General features: G+C 36.4%; 1 protein-coding gene across 1 annotated transcript; it reads right to left on the bottom strand.

Annotated features, from left to right (window-relative positions):
* Nucleotides 1-6,398: 6,398 nt before the first annotated feature.
* On the bottom strand, nt 6,399-8,705 carry LOC113106206 (cytochrome b-c1 complex subunit Rieske, mitochondrial). Its single transcript, XM_026267886.1, has 2 exons — nt 8,421-8,705; nt 6,399-7,610 (listed from the first exon to the last, which is right to left on the bottom strand). The coding sequence occupies exons 1-2, from the start codon at nt 8,629-8,631 to the stop codon at nt 7,000-7,002; spliced, it is 822 nt and encodes a 273-aa protein (XP_026123671.1). The 5' UTR covers nt 8,632-8,705; the 3' UTR covers nt 6,399-6,999.
* Nucleotides 8,706-17,996: the final 9,291 nt, after the last annotated feature.

Below are 17,996 nucleotides of genomic sequence, written 5' to 3'. Positions count from 1 at the left end.
GTCGAGACTCAGACTTGGGATGCCTGAAGCGCAACAGTGTTATGTGCTGGGACACTGCTCATGAGGCTATCACCACAGCCCTTTTTTAGTGTGGAACAGATTATAATAAAATTATAATAAAAAATCCTGTTTCCACTGCATGGACAGCAAAATTGTATTAAAACACCATCGTGCCAGCAGGCAGTTACCCCGTTAACATGTATTGAGAAAAGCTAGAGGGCAGCTTCTAGTCACTGGGATGCATAAGTGCAAGAAAAAGGCTAAGAGGACCAAATCCTCAGTGAAGAAAAACCTGTGTATAAAGCCATAGCAGGGATGGCTGCTCGAGGGATAACATGTTAAATAGAGATTAAAACACACACACACACACACACGCATGTTAAATTGAAGTAATCGAACAGAGTGATTGTGCATTCACTAGGGGAGTGGCCTGGAGGGTGACCCGGGGCACTGTTTTCTGTCTTTCTACTTTTGCCCGGAGGATGACTCAGCTGCCGTTTGCTGTTGACTGACAGGATTAATGAAGCTCTTCACAGCCCAACCCGTAGATCAGCGGCTGCTTGTGAGAGCACAAAAGCTCCTGGCACACAAGGAGGAAGAAAAGAGAGACTTTCATTAGAGTTTATTATTCTCTAGTCCCCCACGTCAACCTCGCTCCCCAGCTCCGCTCCAAAGTGAAGAGTCATTTAGGCTCCATTCTTGGCACTCGGTGCACATGTGGGTATTCGGTGCATGGTGCCACATGTGGAGGATGCTTTAGATGGGCTTGTAAAGCTCCAGCTGCAGGCAACACTGCACCATAGTATGAAAGCAGAGATCAATTTCCCAGAATGATGTGATGATTTCTATGTGATGTCTCATTTCCACCTATTCACTCTCATGCTCATAGAAAAAGGGGAGGGGGGAGACAATAGGACATCTTTCTCAATTTCTCCATTCTCGCCTTTTAAAGCTCACTATCAGAATGTACACAGAGCCACTTTCACAGTGAATCAGCTTGTTTAAAAGACACTGCACATAAGTCGAATGGATATGGCTTTTTAATATTTAAATCTAATAAGAAATGTTTTTCTGCAAGAATCATTTTATTTTGAGCAATCTGCTGAGAGTTATGAATGCAGTTTTCTCTTCCATGTTAGCTTTATTAAATTCAAAAACTTTCCCCAAGGCTATGTGAAGGTAACTTCAGCTGTTTTAACTGAGATCAGAGAGCTATGCATGTCAATAAATGTAATGCACTGATAAATCAGTTGCTATGTCAACATGATCTCATGATAATTCCTATGTATTTTCCTTAAAATGTGATAAATGTGATAAATGTCATTAGAAGGTACAATATAGATTTTTCTATATTGACCTTCATCTCCATCCTGAGCAGTGAGTCCAGCCACCATAAGCAGTCATATGGATTGCTAGGATACTGCTTGTGACATTTTTGCAATAAATAAATAGGCTAAATAATTGTAATTGCATTTATTAGTCTTTCATGCTTTTCTTATACTGTACAGAAGTGTTTAGGTTTATAGGTAGGAGTGGGATTAGTGACAATAAACATTTTAATGCTATACTGTTATTAAAATATTTATTTTTTGGTCAAATGCATTTAATATCCTATTATATTTGTATTACATTTATAAAATTCCTTATTAATAAAAAGAAAATAAATGCATATTTGCTGTAAAATGGTTAGGTTAAGGGGTTTAAAATCTAAATCGCTTATTGATAAAATTATAAAAATGCATTGATACGAATACCACGAATATCTAATACATACATATTTTTAAGTTTTTAGCTGAAGATAGGCAGCTATTTGTAGACCTATGTTTTAAACGTTGAAATATGTATAAATTGTACGTTTTACACAGTGGTGTACCACACATCTTAGAGGCCACCCCACAAAGAAGGAGATGGGGCCCCTCTCACCGGCAGTGATGTCATGTACGCAAATGTATTGCTCACCTGCTGCAATTACTGACTCTGTTTCTATAATTAACACAACTGATTTATCAGTAATGAATGTGGTGAATTTTCATTGCATTAATGAATTTCATGTAGGCTAAAAGCAGGATGTTTCAGTTGAAACTCTTATCTACAAGACTCGCTAAATGTTTAAAGAAAATATACAAGCAAAATTCATGTATTTTGAAAAAAAATGTTTATTAAAATATGTTTATTATTATTATTTTGCCAAGGCTTTACAGTGATGAATGATGTCTTGCTTGAATGACCAAGCAGCGTTAGTTGGTTATATAACTAAATTACAATTAAACAGTTGGGGGAAAAAATGCGGTGACACCTCTTGCTACATTGACTTCGCAGCCCGTTTACTGCCAAAATAAAGTACATAAAGAAACTAAAAGTTACAATTCTCAATTGAAATTGTCAGTTTATGCATTCAGCGTGACCAGCGGCCCACTGTGCTGTTTTAGCCTTTTGTGAAGGATGATGATTTAAAACCAATACGTAATAAAATAATTATTATATAAATATTATTATTAAGTAATTATTTTAGCATACAAATATGTTGTAAATATTGAAACATTAGGATATGTGCCGAAAGGGAGAGGTTGGCTTCAGTTTCCCTTTAAATTAATTAGTTTTTTGCTTGAGGTTTATAGCCTAAATACTGTTACATTTTTTAACTACAGTATGTATTAACTTATTTATTTATTTTTTGATTAGCCAAAATTAGTATATATATGGGTGTGAGTTGTGGGCATGGTCAGATTTCCCTTATTTTCTGTCTCTAGCTGATCACATGCCTGGTTTAAGCATCAATAAAAACATACAAAAATATATGTTTTGTGCTTGTAAATGTAACATATTAATACCTACATATAAATATGAGACCAGGTTGGCTATGTTTGGTTTAATGGTCTTTAACAAGGACATGCTTGTAAAAATTACTGTTAGAAGACCCTATGGGTTAATCTTAAAAGTAACAGTAAAAATAAAACTGCATATGCTTTTTTTTTTCTTTCAATAAATAGAGATAGATTAGGCAACAGCAATTCTGAAATAGCCTAAGGTTAAAAAAGTAGGCGTCACTTGTGATTATGGCACTTTTGGTTCACTAAAAATAAAAACACGCTGTCATGAAGATGGAACAGATTAATAAACAGACTGAATGATATTAGAGGAAAAGATGCATTAACAGCCATTCTTAATAAAGAAAAGAAAAACTCATTACTATGTTAAGTTATGCAAAACAAGTTCAAATGAATTACGGGGAGCATAATAAATCTTTCATCGTAATCTGATCACCCCTGAGACAAATGGAGGATTATAACATTAATGTGACACATCAGATAATAGGAGAGCAAATCACAGAGAGAATTTTGAGCTAATTGTCTTGGTTTTCTTGTTTCACCCTCACAGTCACATACGCTCTTCAAAGATAATGTATGCAGCATATGAATCCTTGCATGCTTCCTCCCTAGGCTTTGAAGTGCTCAATTCAAACTATGAAAAAATGAACAACATAGCAACAGCATTGCGATACGAGTGCAGAATGCCATATTTTGGTCTCTGTCCAGCACTTCATCCCTTTCATTATGTTGCATCAGAAGAAAATAACTAATTTCAATCAAGCAAGCCTTTGTTACCACACCAAAAAATAAATAAATAAATAAGAAATCTCAAGTAATTTGTCAAAACAAAACAGAATCACCTGATTCTCCCGATGGACTGATTTATATTGTCCCCACAGGGAAGTTGTGCATTATGCAGTCCAATCGTACTAGCAGATTGGCATCTGTGCATCTTAAACTAGAATCCAATTGAGATTGGTAAAAAAAAAAAAATTACAATACAAATTTAAACTACTGAATAAACAATATGTGTTGCAATCCTTCAGTCTCTGAAATACAGTCATTAAAAACTTGAGTTTGTGTTTCATACAGGGATCTCTACCAGCCCAGAGTGACTGATGAACCCTCCTAAGCTGAATTAGAGAAATTTGCCTTTCAGAGCAAATTCTTTTCCAAAAATTAGCCCAATAAAGAGATTGCTTTTGGATGCTAAACACGTACGTTGGAGCCAGGGATGGCCGTGATTTTCAGCTGATATACAATGGTTCCCTGACAACCCCTGGGATATCATCATTCTATCAGTCAGGTCTGAATGTCTGCCAAGCTCATGGCAGCCGGACCTGGCAAGAGCTGAGGGCTCCAGGACGACTGAGCAGGTTGCATGTCATAAGTGGCGGATGCTCCAGAGGAAGGCAGAGTGGATGGCAATCCGGTGCATTAAATGTATTAAAATACCCAGACCTCGCCAGAAAATGAAATAAATGAATGTGCAGCGCAGCTACCCAGACACATTTAAAGAAAAGGTCTGCATTTTAAAATGTCTGGCTAATAGAAGCAGTATTAGTACTGCAATAATAAAAGGCAAACCTGAATCTGGAATTTGTTAGGTTAAAAGGCTCCAACTAAAGCATATGCTGTGTGCCTATGTCAGATGGCGTAAATATGAATTAACGGCTTCACCTCAAATCTGACCCTGGACCACAAAACCAGTCTTAAGTCGATGGGGTATATTTGTAGCAATAGCCAAAAATGTATTGAATGGACCAAAATTAAAGTGATTTTTTTTTTTTTTTTTTTTTATCATTAGGATATTAAGTAAAGATCATGTTACATGAAGATGTTTTTAATGCCCTACTGTCAATATATGAAAACTTAATTTTTGATTAGTAATATTCATTGTTAAGGATTTCATTTACACAACTTTAAAGGCTATTTTCTCAATATTTTGAGGGTTTTTGCACTCTCAGATTCCAGATTTTCAAATAGTTGTATCTCGACCAATTATTGTCCTCCAATACATACTTTTGTATCGATATTACAAAGCTTATTTATTCAGTTTTTAGATGATGTATACATTTCAATTTTGAAAAAATGACACTTAAGACTGGTTTTGTCATCTGAAGATCTGTGCAGCCCAGCTAAGGAGCATATCGAATGTGGTTTTATTAACAAAGTTCGGGAGAAGCACGACCAGATAATCATTCAGTTTGGCACAGGTGCATCTCGTTTAGCTAATCATCCTAAATAGCACACAAGCGTATATATATATATATCTCCAGTCTTCCTACCTCCTGTCCCATGACAGTTTTTCCGGCATCCCTCCTCCACCCCAACTCCTCACTTCTAATCTATTTATACCAAATTGGGGATAGGGGGAGTTATTTGGGTTCGGGCTGTGCTCCGGGCCCGGACCCCTCCCCCAGGACAGCGCGCCAAAATATGCCTACTATTCGCCTTCAGATTAGATGTAAGGGTGAACTCGTGAACCTGCAGACATGTCCAATGTCTTTCTCAGAACTGAGACATTCAAACAGAAATGCACCATGGAGAAAATCTCCTCTATATGGTAATATGGCCCTGAAACATCTATTCAAATAATTTCTGGATGAGAGGAATGCTACGGTTTATGTGTCATTTGTGTTGTTTCACAAGAGCAAATTACTATAGTATTCAGCAATGCACTTTATCAGGAAATTCAAAGAGTTAATAAAGCATAGATTGTAGTAAAATAGTCAGTACTTTCACTTTATGTGAACATTGTGGTTTACCAGTTCATCTCTGAAGTGTGAAGCTTACAGAGTGAAAAGAAATGAAATTAAGTATGCCATCTCTCTACAGCCACATCAAGAGACAGCGAATACTTCTCTACATAGCAGGTTATTCTTCATTGAAATGTGAGAATGCCAGATGTGTTGGCCAGTTTTTACATTCTTAATCACCACTGCTCACGTTGGCGCATTTTCTGTACATTACCCTTGGCACAGTGGTTGTACTTTTTGAACCACCAGCACCACATGATCTATCTTGAATAATGGACAACCTATTATATTTTGCAGACTAGTTAAATCAACTGTTTACTCTAACTAGGCATTTCTGTTCGGTCTTGTTTAAAATACGTAATTATTCCACATGCTATTGCAACTATTTTTCTTATTGCTGAAAACGCATCCGTATAGAACACGGACTGTAAGTAAATCAAATGTAATTATTATTATTATTTTTTTTTATGTATTTATACCCTACAAACATATAACCTGAATAATCATAACATGAATCATAACATTTTGTTTGGGCTCATTTGCAAAGGTTCTCTCAAAAGAAATAAAACTGCACAAGGCGACATTTTTGAATGAGCAGTTCTTCAACTGCTGCTGAGCCACATGGATAAATCAAAGTAGTAAATGTTAACGTATAGTTAAACTGTTTTAACTCTCGTATTTAAAAATCATGATCCTTATATCATTTTGAGGTGATGCATCATATTCTGTTAATATACGGCTCTTCTTTCACTGCCCTGCATCTCCTTTTTTTACCCACAGAAACAGGCATTGCGTGAACGCCTTTTTATTACAAATTTTAACAACAACGTGAAATTTGTGAAGGCTTTATTCAATTCATAACTCCGTAAGCATATCTTAGAGCTCGGTTTATCCACAGATAGTTTAGAGCATTTTCAATACATCCATATTTCACATTTGCTTTCCTTATCAGTTTCCACAGAAACCTAGCCACAATAAGACAGTTGTCACATTTACCACTGACTATGACAACAGAAAAGAGTATAGAATCAATGTGTCATTCCTTGTGTAAGGTGTATTGCATTGTATTTTTTTTTTTTTTTACCTACCTGAAATTCTGCAACTAAAAATCTGCACCTTCCCTTACCCTTTGACTTTATCACTATAGTGGAGTGGAGATCTTATTTGTTCCTTATCTGTAAACCAATGCGTATTGTGCATATAATTAAACAACCTAAGTGATTAAGTATAACACACATAGATGGGTATATTGAGACTGAATAAATAGAGAATAGTGAGGTTTCCATCAGATAAAATACTCTTTATTACTTACAATTAATCTTTTTTACCCATCAAGTCAATGCAGATTATGAGTCGGAAACAAGATGGACAAAAACTAAACAAGTAAAGCACATGTTCAGTGTTGATCAGAGTTATTACAGTACAGTCCTTTATCCTACAATCACTGTGTCATCGTCTGGGAACTCATAGAAGGGCACCTCCAGATTGAGCGGAGCGGGGCCTTTCCTAATGCGACCAGATGCGTCATAATGAGAGCCATGGCACGGGCAGTAATAGCCACCATAGTCACCAGCGTTGGCAATGGGCACGCAGCCCAGGTGGGTGCACACGCCAATGACAATGACCCAGATGGGGTTCTGGACACGGTCTCTGTCGTGCTGGGGGTCCCGAAGCTCAGCGAGATTGACATCAGCCTCAGTTGCAATTTCCTTTTCTGTTCTGTGCCGGACAAACAGGGGTTTCCCTCTCCATTTGAAGGTCATGTTCTTACCCTCAGGGATGTCTGATAGCTTGATTTCAATCTTGGACAGGGCCAACACGTCAGCCGAGGCGCTCATGGAGGAGACAAACTGTGTGACAACGGTTTTGGCTGCATAGACTCCAACCACAGCGGTGGAACCTGTGATCAGATAGGAGAAGGCCCGTCGGGTGTCGCCGCTCTCTTGTGAGGACTTCTTTGGGTCTAAAACCTCTGGCCGCCGGTAGTCAGAGAAATCGGGGATCTTGATGTCTGTGTGGGCGAAACGCACTAAAGAGCGAGCTACAGAAAACAAACAAACAAACAAACAAATAAATAAACACTGCATATTTTTTTTAAAAATAAAACAGTGATAGAAAAAATAGATATCATATATCCAGCCAACACATAGCACTTTTCTATAAATATTTTTTAGCTACTTTCACCTAGCTAACTATCTTAAACTTTATTTAATGTTAATTCATATTACTATTGAGAAATGTATATATATATATATATATATATATATATATATATATATATATATATTCTTATTTACCAAGTAGGACTGCTCTGGCTTCAATAACACTAACAAGTGATACTCTATGAGCAAATTTTACTTCTAATTCACTATATATAAACTAAATAAGCAGCATGTATGTTAGGTCAATCAAATTGAACTACACGTCCCCAAACCTATACAAAATCTGCCGAATTATCGCATATAGTGGCATTTATTTTATTATGTAATCGTAGTCCTGTCATATAGAACTTTGGAAGAGAAAAAAACAAACAAAAGTTCGATTTTTCCTCGAAAGACAGAATGCTTTGCTAACAGCTGCGGCAAGGACATTAGCGAGGCCTCGGTGATGCTAACTGCTTTAGCATGTGAGCGATTTCTGCTATTTCGCTACATAGTTCAAACTAAACTCAAATTAATATTAATTCAGCATTATTTACGTACAACACTACAAACGCATTGAACCGATTCAGTACACACATTAAACACATGAGAGGTCATTGTGTCCTTGAATGCGCGCCGCTGCACGGCCTCCCTCTTGCTACACTGAGACCGGGGCTCTCGCGTAGGTTCTACACCACAGTGATTCTCACCGTTGAGGCTGACGGACACGGCAAGGCCGCTCTTCGCACTCTGACCAGACAAGGACTCGCGGCACAGGAACGGCTTCTTGGTGTCCATCAACAGTTTATCGGTCTTCATGACGACGCCGGGTATGAGAGGCTTTAGTGGACCTGCCACGGCATAATTTGTAGTTTGCAGGTACGGGGAAAAAGCCCCCGAACGGGCAGCAAGGGACATCATGTTTGTCGGCTAAAGGGGCTGCGATCGACCTTCCCGAACTGATCCACCACTGACGCTCCTGACGTCAACGTAGCAGAGACGCGGTGACGTCACACCCAAAGCCTTCCACAAAGATTTGCATGATTTTGATTTGGACGTCGTTTCATGATTGAAATAAAAACAATTGAGGCTGTTTGTAGGCCAATATTTGACAAAATAATATGGATAAATCGACTCTTTAGGTAATAATAATAGTAATAAAAGTGAAAGCTCAGAAAGATTGTGAATCACAGACTCAATTCTAGTAAAAAAAAAAATAAATAAAAAAATAAAAACTTACTTTACACGCTGCATGAAAGAAAGTAATGAAATTAAGTTATAACAATTACCATATACCTAACAATGTTTTATAATTTAAGCACACTGTAACAAAACGTTAAGATTGCATTAGATTCAAGATTCAATTCAATTCAAGTTTATTTGTATAGAGTTTTTTACAATACGAATCATTACAAGGCAAATTTACAGAAAATTATGTTTCTACAATATTTAGATTTATCAAGATTTTTAGAAAAAAATAATACAAGACGTAGTCAGCTAGACGATGAACATTATTAATATTATTAATTAATAATTGTTATATGATGCACACTCAAGATTTTTATTTGTCACATGCATGATTATATAGAGCATATATAAGCAGCAGTGAAATGTGAGTTAATAACAAATAGTAATTCTTCTGCCAGGCAATTTTTCAGAAAATGTGACAATGCAATGCACTATGATTGATATAGGTAGATGGCACATTCAACAGCTCCAGAAGTGTCAACACATCCACCATCTTGGAATGGTCAATGTGTCATCAGTCACAGTAAAAATTTATGTATTTTATACATATTAGAATTGAGGATGCTTTCTGTTTAATGAATTTCCATTTCTGCTGCCATGACCAGAGTGGAAACAGGTTTGAAATGAAGCGCAATTTTATTAAATTTTTTTAGCTTAGTAACAACACACTGGTGACAGTGAAGAAAAAATTGTATTCATCATTTGTATTCATTATTTATTACTGATTCATAATTTCCAAACTGCTTGAATTAGTAAGTATTCATTTCATGAATAATGTACGAAAACAAGCTTGGAAATTGTATGTGTGATATAGCTCAGTTGCGATCACTCTGTGTTCATGAAGCAATGTTTGATTCATTGTCCAGTTAAACTTTTTTGGTGTCACCATACAACTAATTTCAGAGCTGCATGAGGGTCGTACGGTTATGGTTATATCATTAAATGTGCTGATGAACTGCTTGAGAACAAGTTATATTAGTGTTTATTATTTTATCTTGCAGATATATCAGTGCAACTTAGTTATTAGGGGAAGTCGTGGCCTAATGGTTAGAGGGTTGGACTCCCAATCGAAGGGTTATGAGTTGTAGTCTCGGGCCGGACGGAATTGTGGGTGGGGGTAGTGCATGAACAGCTCTCTCTCCACCTTCAATACCACTACTTTAGTGCCCTTGAGCAAGGCATCGAACCCCCAACTGCTCCCCGGGCGCCGCAGCATAAATGGCTGCCCACTGCTCCGGGTGTGTGCTCACAGTGTGTGTGTGTTCACTGCTCTGTGTGTGTGCATTTCGGATGAGTTAAATGCAGAGCACAAATTCTGAGTATGGGTCACCATACTTGGCTGAATGTCACTTCACTTTCACTTTCACTTTTTTATTAAAAACTGCAAAAGATAAATCAATTTGGTCCTGTGTTCTACAATTGAAGATGCTGTATGATGTATCACGGTGTGTATATGTCGTCTCCTGGCCACACGACTGAGCGCTCAAATGAAAACAAGGATTAAAATATTAGTCCGCTTATTCTAAGCAGATTCAAGCAGCTCTTAAATATATACTAATATGTGCATTATTTTTCCTCTGGTGATTTGCATTTGTTGCCATTGTACGATACTTAATGTGTCCCAATACATGATGGTGACTACCCAGCATGCAATGTGCAATGATGTAGATTCTCATTATCTATCAACTTGCTTTCGAGTCTTCATGGGCTGGCTTTTACGTATTCGGTTGTTAAGTGATGACGTAAGAAGCACTGTTTCCGGGTCCAAGCCTCAACTCTCTTCACTTGAGAATTCTACCTCAGCAGCCATTTATGAGCACTGTTTGTTCATATTAATCATTTAAGCTAAAAATTTCAAACTTACGGTGTACACTATAGTCTCTGTGCTCACAGCGTCCCACAAATATATATATTTTTTTAATTATTATTTTTTATTTAATATTTTTATTGTCTGGCTTTCTGGGACTTCGGTATGGAGTTAAAAGTTAGGATTATAACTTTTTCGGTAGTATTATATTACATTGTGAGTGTATATTAGCACCTTTTGTTGTTTTCTCGTGGTATCTGATAGAGTGTTTGGACACGGAAGTGGTGACACATGATGTCAGACTTAACAAGCGAATAGCGGCCAAAAGAAACAGCCATAAATAAGGCATCTACGTATGGATATCTATGGGCTACACATGATGTAATAAGGTTATAGTAACATGTTTAAACAGTATTGTTCAGTAGCTTTGAATGAGGCTGAGCCAATCCAAATCAAAGACCAAAGCTTCTGTTTTAATTGGCCATAAGCTACTCTAACAGTGTCAGTAAATGTAAATATAGGAAAGATTGCTCACAGTTATTTTCAAACCAAGCAGCTTTCTATTGGTCACCATGGCAAATTCATGTGACCGACTTGAGCACAAGCAAAATTTGCATGAGGAACTGTTTTGCCCTTACGTGAAACTGCAGATCTTTTGGATTCCTTTTGAAATGACTGGGTTTTGCCCATTAAATCTCACCAAGCAAGTAAATGTGACTGCAGGGCAGATTTTCCAGCAAGCTTCTTTCTTCCATTCTGTCTTTCACTCACTACCGTGCTATACCCAAACATCACTCTGTCGCATTTACAGATTGGATTTGCATACTCCTGGTTATTACAAAAGACTGTTTCAACGAACATTTCCTGAAGCAATCCCATTTGTATGTTCCTGTTTATCTGCACTGACTGGGTTACAGCTTGTCAAGTTCTCACAGCCCATTTTAATAAATCCAGTAAGTACGTCTGATTTTACTGCCTGCTGTTGCCACGGCATCAGCTTTGATCAATGTGATGCGGTTTGCCTGCAACTGAGCCTCAGCTATTTGAGGCTGCAATTCCTTCTCTGTCAACTGAAAATAAACTCTATTGACATTTTTAATCTATGAGTGCGCAGTTTGGCTCAGGCGTTCTCCATACTGTATCCGCTGTATCACTCTTGACATTTGCTATTTCCACAATCCTGCTTATTAGTTTGGTTAGAAGGGGACATTTAGTTTCCGATTAGATCTCTAATTCTCCAGAGAGACAGCAATCAATTAAAACTATTTTGAATGTTTCTAGTCAAAAAAAAAAAAAAAAAAAAACAACAAAGAGGTAGGAGGATAGATTCAGAGGCAAGTTATATTAAAAAATAATGCATAATGCAACTTCTGCTCATACAGTATGTACGCTATATAAATAATACTAGGGCACATATACTTTATATAAACTGTGATCAGACATGAAAGACACACGCTGCTGCAGCTTGAATTACTGTATCTTTATAACCCAGGCTTGCTAGTGGGCCTGAACATGTTCTTCCCCCAAGGCCAAGCTGAACTCCCTGTCCTTTAGTTGTGACATGAAGAGAGTTTATCTCTAAGAAAAGTAATCCCAGAGGGTAGGATGGGAGAGCCACATTCAGAGTGCAGGCCACTTTAACAGAGACACATTAAGTCTCTTGTATCCTGACGCTGCTCCTGCACTGCTAACAGCACATTAAAAGCCGACCACTGACCCCTTCACATCAGACTCTCCACTCGTATTCTTTTCGCACAGCTGGACACCAGCTCTTTGCGAGGGGGATTATGTCACAAGCATTATAAGACAAGTGCCATATCTGGTCAGTTGGCGGTGTCTACACACACATTCAGAGTTGTGTACCCACACCCACACAGAGAGAGTTTCCAGTGATAGCATCACTGACAAAGCAATTAATCCGCCTGTCTATTTAGATTTCAAATGATGCAAGGATTTCTAGTGTTAAACTTCCACTTCAAAAGCATTTTACAAAACTCACATGAGGGCACTGAGAAGGATATGTATTTCTGTGCAAAATGCTACTATAGCGAGGATGAACACGAATGACCCTCGGTTCCCCATTCGCTGGCACTTCAGAGAAAAATGAGAGTGAGAATCAGGTCAATGCTGCTTTAAATATGCAATGAGTATCTTAAGCCTCCTCCATGCGATTCATTGATTTTCTTATTCCATCATCCTCAGACCTAATGAAGGGCTTTCATTTTTTGATCGTGTAACCTTTCCGTCTAAAATATGATGAATCATTTATCTCAAAGGACTAAATACATTTTAATCAATCGACTTTTTCAGTATTGATTAGTAGCTGGAAGACGAAAGTTATTGCATTCGGTCATGAAAGAGGGGACAGATATGACATCATTTTTGATTGGTTTATACAATCAAAAAGGGAGTTAGTGGGTAGAGATGACATCCTCTTGGACCATTGTGATCAATCCATAATACCTGCAGGGAGTTATCCGTTAGTATTCCCATTAATCTTAATGGCAAAACTGTAGCATGCAGCCCTGATGCTGCCATTTTTATAAGTTTTTTATTTTATTTTATTTTTCTCAATTGCCACTGTATGTGTATCATTATTTGTTTTGGGAGAAAAAAAATCCTTTTCAGCATGTCTGCATTAAATTGATCAACAGTAAATTGTTAGAAATAAATATATATATTTTTAAAATAAATGTTGTTCTTTTGAAACTTGATAATGCATCATGGTTTCTGAAATGTAATGTGACATTGAAGACTATATATGTATATATAAATCATTTATTTATTTGCATGCATGCAGTTTGCATGTTGCTTGGCCATCAGTGGAGAAAGATAAGTTTGGCCATGTAATGTTGTCGTTATATAATCTACAACACTATTAACTAATATACAGATTTCTGCTTGAGCAAGCCAATGCATGTGTTATGTTCGCATTTTGTTTATTTACAGCACTTTAAAATGCCCCCCACAATAATACTCACTTTGTACAAGTTGTAAAAAGAAACTGGACTCAGCTTTACTTGTCTATGCCTTGAAGTTACAATTATCACTCGTACTGAGTTGTGTTATCACAAGAAGTAATCCTGTCTTCCATCTACTTCAATTTACAGTATACAGATGAAGAGATTTTGCCCCCTGGATAAGGACATGACATTTGCCACATACAACATGAACAAGGTAGTGACATCACTGCAAACAGCAACTGACTGATGATATTAAATAAATATATAATGAAATGTATTCTGCTTTCCACATTTAGATAAACAAAACAAATGTTTAAATAGGCAATGCCATAATTTATCAATGACAATAATACAGCCCCACCGAACATGCTGACAGACATAAAGAATAAAAGTGCATGCTGCTACTTTTAAATAATCTCCTTTCATCTTCTTATATTAAGATGCAGATCTTGTCTTGGTCACAGATTGTGCTCAAGGGCAATAATGTCCATTTCTCCCTTCAATAGCACATCACCCACAGACCCAATAATGCATTAACATCCTATTAACTGAGACTTTAAAGTGGCTTTGTAATTGATAAGGAGGTTGGATGGGAGGACTGAGAGTGACAGAAGGCGTGGCGGCAACCAGATGGGAAGCTATTATCTAAATGAAAATCTGAAGTGTCAGGCTGTATCTAGTTTTCAGTGCTTTTTGGGACAAAGCGACAGGAATAAAACAGTTGAGTTCTGGTCAAACTAATTGTGATAGTTTTGATCTGAATTTAAATTACACACTCCCTTAGCAGCTCTATTATACTGCATAATTGCCATATAAGAAAAGAAATGAGTGACTAAAAGAAATACTAATTTGAATTACATTCATCCAAAAACATGGTTTTCATTCTGAATGTAATAAAACATTCATAATCTGTGGATTTGAGAATTCAGAGTTGCTCAGAGGCAGTGCAGTTTTATGAATAAATTGTTTTAATCTCTAAAAATTACACAGATTTACTGATGTTTAGGAATTAAGCTTTGACAGTGATGTGAATGCTGATGTCTTCTGATATCTTCTTCATATTTAGTCCCCGTGCCTCTGAGTGGTCACCTGTGCTGACAGTGTCATCAGATGCTCCAGGCAAAGGGAAAGCATGCAGAAACCCAGATAATGTCATCCCTGGCATTCGACAATTTTGCGCCGAGCGTGGTTCAGATGCCGGAGTCCGATAAACTGTCACTGATGCCAGTTCTTCTAACTCTTAACCAGATGCTTGGCTGCTCCCTACAGTCCCTCCACAGCAAACCCGGGATGTCTCAAGCAGCACAGTGATGGGACAAGTCAGCACTGCTTCTGGGACTGTTTGCGTTGATGGCCTTATCTCAGGACAAAGGTCTCTGTCTTTTAGTCAAGGCAGGAACTTTGTTCAGTTTATCAGGGGACTGCAAAGATACAAGAAGAGTTTGGTGAAGAAGAAAGAATAAACCACACATCAATAACTGGAACAATGTGTTTATGTCCTTGTCTAGATAGTCAAGGGCATTTTGGGCCTACGCTGAAAAATGTGAAATGACTGACTCATTTGTTTAAATGCATTTTTTACACTGATCTAACTAAAAATAATGGTTTTCAGTTTAAACCTGTTTTGTCAAATTTGAGAGCAAATAACTCTACCTCATCCTCCACTGGTTACAGGTAGCTTGCATGGCAGGCAGGCTTGAGAACTGGCTGGCTTGACAACGGAGCGGCTGGTGAACGTGAACATCGAGTGGATGGTGGGTTTGATGGAGGTTACCGCCAGAAAACCAGGACATTGAGCACATAGGGAACAAAACGCAAGACACAGGACTGACAGTTACGATGACCTTCACTTTAGAATTAATTATAAATGCATTATTCATATTAATGTATACTGCAGTTTTTAGTAGCTCTTGGGGAGGTATGGAAAAAATAGTACTTATTAGCTAATAGTGAACTACCACATTCTACTAAGCACTATTACTTACTAATATAGTAATCACAGTTTATTGATACTAGCAGTTTCTAGAGTGTTCATATTGTGTTACTCATGTATTTCTGTGTGTTATTCATTAATAATGGAACAGTATTCTAAACTGTAACCCAAAAGTGTATCAAAAGGTCTTAAAGTAATGAGACAAAATACTCATTGGTCATGTTTCCACTTCCATTTTAGATTCTGATTATCTGGCATTATACATTATATATTCTTCTTCTTCTTCTTCTTCTTCTTTTTCTTCTTATTTTTGCATTTTATGGATGATATTTTATGGGCAGTTTGCTTAGCAAACATACAGGCAGTAGATTAATCACAATGTAATCCTGTAAAACTTGAAAGTAGCAGTAATGAATAATTATCATACCATATTACACAACTGCATGTCATATTATTGGAATAAGAATCTGTCAGTAAATTCATCTAAATTTAATAGCTAATCTGATGCAGATCCCTTCTGCACAGGTAGTGCTTAAACAAGAGAATGCCTTTTAATTCCCTGTTATTATTCATATATACAGTGAGATAATTAAGTACGGCTTTTTATTAAGCACTCAGGGAAGGTTTGTGTGTTTGATCATGTTGACACTAATGTGATGATGCCTCACTAGTATTTGAAGTCATGTTGCCCTACAATGTGTACCTGCAAGGCTATTATTTTGCTTACATTCATTTTATTCTGCACACACAAATCATGCAAATGGTTTTTATATTTTAAGATCTGTGTTTTTTAAATGGGAACCTTCACTAGACAAATGCTAATTAAGAAATCAGAGGATCCCAGGACCTTGGAGGATCTGTCTTAGCTCGTGAGTCATTTGTTTCATGTGTTTGTTCTTGTGACTTGTCTAGAGGCCAACAGCAATCAGAGGGCAGTGAGACCTTCTTCACACTGATTATACAAGCTGTTATGTACCATGTCCCATGTCCCATGTCCCATGTACCATAATGGTAATACTGTAATTTCTTTCTCTCTGTCTGGTCATTCATCTTAATTCTGCTCTGCCCATTTATAGCTGTTCGCCTGAATAATCTGACTACTAATTGAACAAAAATAAACACCAATTACTGTTTGATTACTGCATGTAACCTCTCAAGAGAAGCTCTGTAAATCAAGCGAAATCGCCTTGTTGCCTTAGTTCTCCAAATGGAAATCTTCCAGTTAATGTTTCGTAATGAGATTTAAGGGGTAGGTTGCACACTCATCTGTAAGAGGGGATTTACGTTTATATAATATTTTCCACATAAAATAAATGTTTACTAGCTAGTATATACAGTAAACAGTATTATTTTATTAGCATGGAGATGCCATTATAGCTTTTATTATTAGTTCAAAGTTTCTTTGTTTTTATTAATAGTTTGGAATTCCATTAATTAATTAATTAATTCATTCATTCATTCATTCATTCATTCATTCATTCATTCATTCATTAATGGAATTCCAAACTATTAATAAAAACAAAGAAACTTTGAACTAATAATAAAAGCTTCATTCATTCATTGAATTTAACATTATTATTATTATTATTATTATTATTATTATTATTTATTAACTAATTAAAATAATGTATTATATATATATATATATATATATATATATATATATATATATATATATATATATATATATATATATATATATATATATATATATATATATATATATATATATATATATACGATTAATATACAATATAATATATCATATTAATTTTATTTCCATATTAGTTATTAATTTTAGTTCAAATAAATGAAAATGAAAAATTTAGAAGTTGTAGAAATCACTTTCCGAGTTCAAACATATCCATTTCGTATTAAAACAAAGGGTTTGGTATTCTTAAAGAACGTGACTTTGGGTCAATTTGTATCTCTCTGTCTCACAAATGTGGTTTTGCCTATTTATTTATTTTTTTTCAATAGTAAGAATGATGATTTTCAGTGGGACAAGATTTGTACTGTTCTATAAGTGATACTTTACATCTGCACAGACTTAAAGATTTCTCTCAGTTTACCTAGAAATGTCTTAAGAAGCTTGCAGAACACTGATGATGAAAACATATTTTCATATTCTAAAGGTATTAGGAGTCCAATGTTATTATGTGTTTGTGTAAAGGACAAAATAGTTTGACATAGGACGTCCCTTTATTAACTTTTAAGCCCTATTCAGCTCTAAAACAGGAAATGAAAGGGCAGGAAAGGAATGTTTTCTGGAAAAATGACAAATAGTGCATTATGTAACTTAACTAAATTGAAGGAGCATTATTAAAGGTATTTT

The sequence above is a fragment of the Carassius auratus genome, chromosome 7 (assembly GCF_003368295.1).
Source record: "Carassius auratus strain Wakin chromosome 7, ASM336829v1, whole genome shotgun sequence".
NCBI lineage: Eukaryota > Metazoa > Chordata > Actinopteri > Cypriniformes > Cyprinidae > Carassius > Carassius auratus.
This window is presented reverse-complemented; position numbering and strand designations above follow the sequence as displayed.